General features: G+C 42.6%; 1 protein-coding gene across 2 annotated transcripts in view; it reads right to left on the bottom strand.

The window, feature by feature from the left end:
* LOC118333087 (E3 ubiquitin-protein ligase UHRF2-like) overlaps window positions 1-3,564 on the bottom strand; it is a 28,448-nt gene that overhangs the window by 8,352 nt on the left and 16,532 nt on the right. For both annotated transcript variants that reach the window (XM_035668596.1, XM_035668598.1), the window contains 5 exons: window positions 2,616-2,834; window positions 2,237-2,346; window positions 1,887-2,073; window positions 1,415-1,538; window positions 117-224 (listed from right to left, as the gene is read on the bottom strand). In XM_035668596.1, coding sequence (XP_035524489.1) covers window positions 117-224; window positions 1,415-1,538; window positions 1,887-2,073; window positions 2,237-2,346; window positions 2,616-2,834 — 748 coding nt within the window. The remainder of the gene's footprint in view (window positions 1-116; window positions 225-1,414; window positions 1,539-1,886; window positions 2,074-2,236; window positions 2,347-2,615; window positions 2,835-3,564) is intronic.

The following is a 3,564-nucleotide window of genomic DNA, read 5'->3' as shown; positions in this document are numbered from 1 at the left end:
CACCTTCACCGGCCAATCAAGATTGGCGGATTGAGATAAATGCTTCTATCAGGGCTGCAGGAGGCTGCATCCCATAGCGAGACACCGAGTGAATATTATGAAGAAGAACAGCTAACCTGAACTCTGAATTTCCAGGTGGTTCCAACAGGAATACCAGGTATGGGTCCGTAGTGGTTGGAAGGAACTATTGTGCACTCCTTGGTACGCCCCACACAGGCCATACCCTGCAATTACACCAAGAAAGACAAAGAATCTCAGAAATACCACCAAATGTCAGCGAGTGCAAATGCCTTTAGATCACATTATGATGAATCTCAAAGGACAATGATTCAGAATTCAGCATTCCATTCATAAGCTACACAGGATTTCAAAAGTAAGAAGACAAAAAAGTATTTTATTTTAAGGGTTATAAAATTGCGATAATGTGAAAGGCAAGTATAAATGCTGTGTGACTCACAGCACTTAAATGTGCCCAAACACACAAGCTAGGCTGTTTTCAATTAGTCCACAGAGAAAGGGAGCATTCTGGTAAAGAAATGAGTTATTTTCCGTTGGCAGTTCCAGGAAAGTGGCTAAGTCATGCTTAATGGCATTGTTCACATTACACCATGGAGCAGAGCGTCAGGGAGACCGCCAGGCCGGGATGGAAACGAGCCACACAATATCTCAAAGTGTTGCCATGAGAAGACTCTGAGGAGATTTTGAGGAAAATATTTAACAGTATGTTTAAAACAGATGCTTTTTAAAAACTATTTTCAATACATGTCAGCTGTCTTCCCTTTATCTAATTTTCTGCCTCAGCAGTTAGCAGTGAGGTAATTTGCGAAGTAAAAATTCTAAATGTAATTTTGCCCTTGTGTGAAAATGGAGGTGTACACAGTGTTCATTAGTCATGTTATTATTATACAAGAAGAGCTTGATAATCAATAACACGTTAATATTTATACAAACGTAAGGATTTGCAAAAAAATGCTATGACTCAAACCAACATTGTTAATCCACCTCGGGACCCTGATCTAAGTTAAGTAGATGTTAAGTATTGTTGACTGGATCTAAAACTTCTGATCTGATCATTTGATTCACGGGAAAAAAGCTAAGATGTGCTCAGGCAATATTTGACAGAGCTTCAAAGAGGTGCACACAGAACGCTTCACATGAAACACACCATTTACCTCTGATAACGGCACAGACACAAACACTTGCTGTTGTATACTCTATTTCCATTAGGACTGTTATGTTTTGATGAAATTGTAACTTTGCTGGTGAGATTTATTTTACAGTTCTAAAAGGATTGTAAATATAAACAAACACGCATACATGCATATATTTATATATGTACGTATGTGTATACGTCTGTAACCTATGGTCTGTAATATACGTATATTACAGACCTTGAGGTGCCCCTGGGTCTCACCTTTCCCCAGTCCCTTTGACTCTCAGTTGTTGCCGAAGGCATCTTGGCTTTCTTCTTGCTGGCTTTGAGCTTCTCTCCCGCCTTAACAACCTCACTGGTGTCGTTCTTACAGGTGGGACAGTACCTGGCAGAATGAGAGGAAATTGTTTCTGTGGATGTAGGCAGGTGAGTGTGTGAGAGTTTGAATAGAGCTACAACAAAAGCTCTACAAAAAAAGTTTAATTTCCACCAAGCAATACATGCAGACAGAAACAGAGGCTGCGGATCTTGCTGTCCCGAACTAAGCCGCTTCATTAGATAATCTCACACCTGTGACTGTATTGTGTCATTATTCTGTGTTTATTTTAATCTCAATCACCCATTAATTACTGCTTCAATGTGCTTCAGCTCACACCAAACACCATAGATCAACCATTTCAAATTGAGAAGCACAGGATGTTGTGGCTAATTGCTGAGTTATGCGCTTTCTCACCAGTCCTCGTCTTCCGGGATGGTGGCCAGTGGCGGGTTGAGGCAGTAAATGTGAAACGCCATGTTACACTCATCACACAGCAGCTGCATGTGGGCATCCTGCTTCCCGCCACATACGCAGCAGGAGCAGAAGCGACACTCTGCTTCGGGGTCAGCCTTGCAGTGCTTACACTCTGGCCCACTCTTCCCTGGATCCAAGAACAAAATTGAGACATTTATACACAGATGCACACGTGTGAACAGAAACTTGAAGATGATCTTATGGTATGGTCACGCTAAAATATACCTTCAAAAGCAATATGGACAAGTTTTGCCACTATTTTCACTGTGTGTGTATGAGTTTCTGCATACGTTTAAATTGTCCATCTGCAGCTGAGAGTGCACGAGCTCCTGGTTTCTCCACCTGGTAGATTTCATCCAGAAACTGAACTTTACAGTCCCCGATTACATCTCCAGGACCCCTGTGGGGAGGGCGAGAGACAAGAGTGAGAAAGGAAGAGAGAGACAGAGACGACAGTGCAAGAAATAAAAAAACAAAGAGAAAGTGAAAAGATTGTTGAGTGTTATTAAGAATGTTATAGAGAGATAGAAAGAAGTCACACAGCGAAACGTTCCATTTTATGTCTTGGTAAAGAACAAAAACACAAATTGGCTGAGCAGATATTCTAATGAAGAAAATAACACAGCAACCCGACGCATCACCCTCCCACCTAGGAAGGAAGATCCTCACCCCAGGAGGATCTTGACTCGGAGCTCCTTGTTGGTGCGGGTGGTTTGGCTGACGGTCTGAACCTCGGCGTCGAACCAGAAGCCCCTCTCATCTGGTGTCTCCATATTGTAGTTGACCATCACGTGCATGCCCACCTGGAGCTGGTCCCACCGCAGCAGGGTCCTGGCACGTGGCCGCACGTCCACCCATCGCATCTCAACCACGCCGTTCTCTGGGTAGCTGGGAAAGAAAGAAGAGGAGAGACAATGAAGGCGGTTAACGTGTGTGAGGTCTTAATGTCTGCTGTCATCACCCTGATTTTCACACTGCTATCTTATCTACTAAAATAAGGGTTGAGCACTAAAGCACTTGGCATTCCTAATGCTGGCAAGAAATCCGCGTAAGAATCTGCAGCAAAAAGCAGCTATTCATAACAGCGTATTCTGTAAAAACAGATGGATGTGAACTATTTAACAGCTCAATGCATTAAGTCACAGACTGCACCACTGACAAGCAATATATGCCTCCTTTGTGCAGGAACGTACAAGTCCATGCAAGTCTGCAGAAGCCCACACAAGCACAGAGGGGCGAAAGCTGTAAAACAAGTGGATTTTGCATAAAAAGCCACTGCTGTCAATCTACAGACCTACGCCAAATGAAATACGAGTTTAGCGCTGTGATCTGCCTTCTTCGGTCTGCCGCAGAATGCAGTGTAAATGAAATATGGCTAACAGCACAATATGGTGTAATTTTTTGTTTAACAAAGGTTCAAGCACTGATCTACTTAAAGACAAGGCAAGATTTTAGCTAAAACCTCCACTAGAAGTCAAACAAAGTCAAAAATACTATTACCAATAGGGCTGGGCGATAAATAGATTTTATCGGTTAATTCGAATTCATAGTTAAACACGATTATTTTTAGTTAAAATCGGTTTTCTCTTCCACAACACCGGCGCTCCCTTCGGGCTCT

This window comes from Morone saxatilis, unplaced genomic scaffold (assembly GCF_004916995.1).
Source record: "Morone saxatilis isolate NCDOM2014 unplaced genomic scaffold, NCSU_SB_2.0 Contig21, whole genome shotgun sequence".
Classification (NCBI taxonomy): Eukaryota; Metazoa; Chordata; class Actinopteri; family Moronidae; genus Morone; species Morone saxatilis.
The sequence above is the reverse complement of the archived record's forward strand: the minus strand, read 5'-3'. Positions and strand labels throughout refer to the sequence as shown.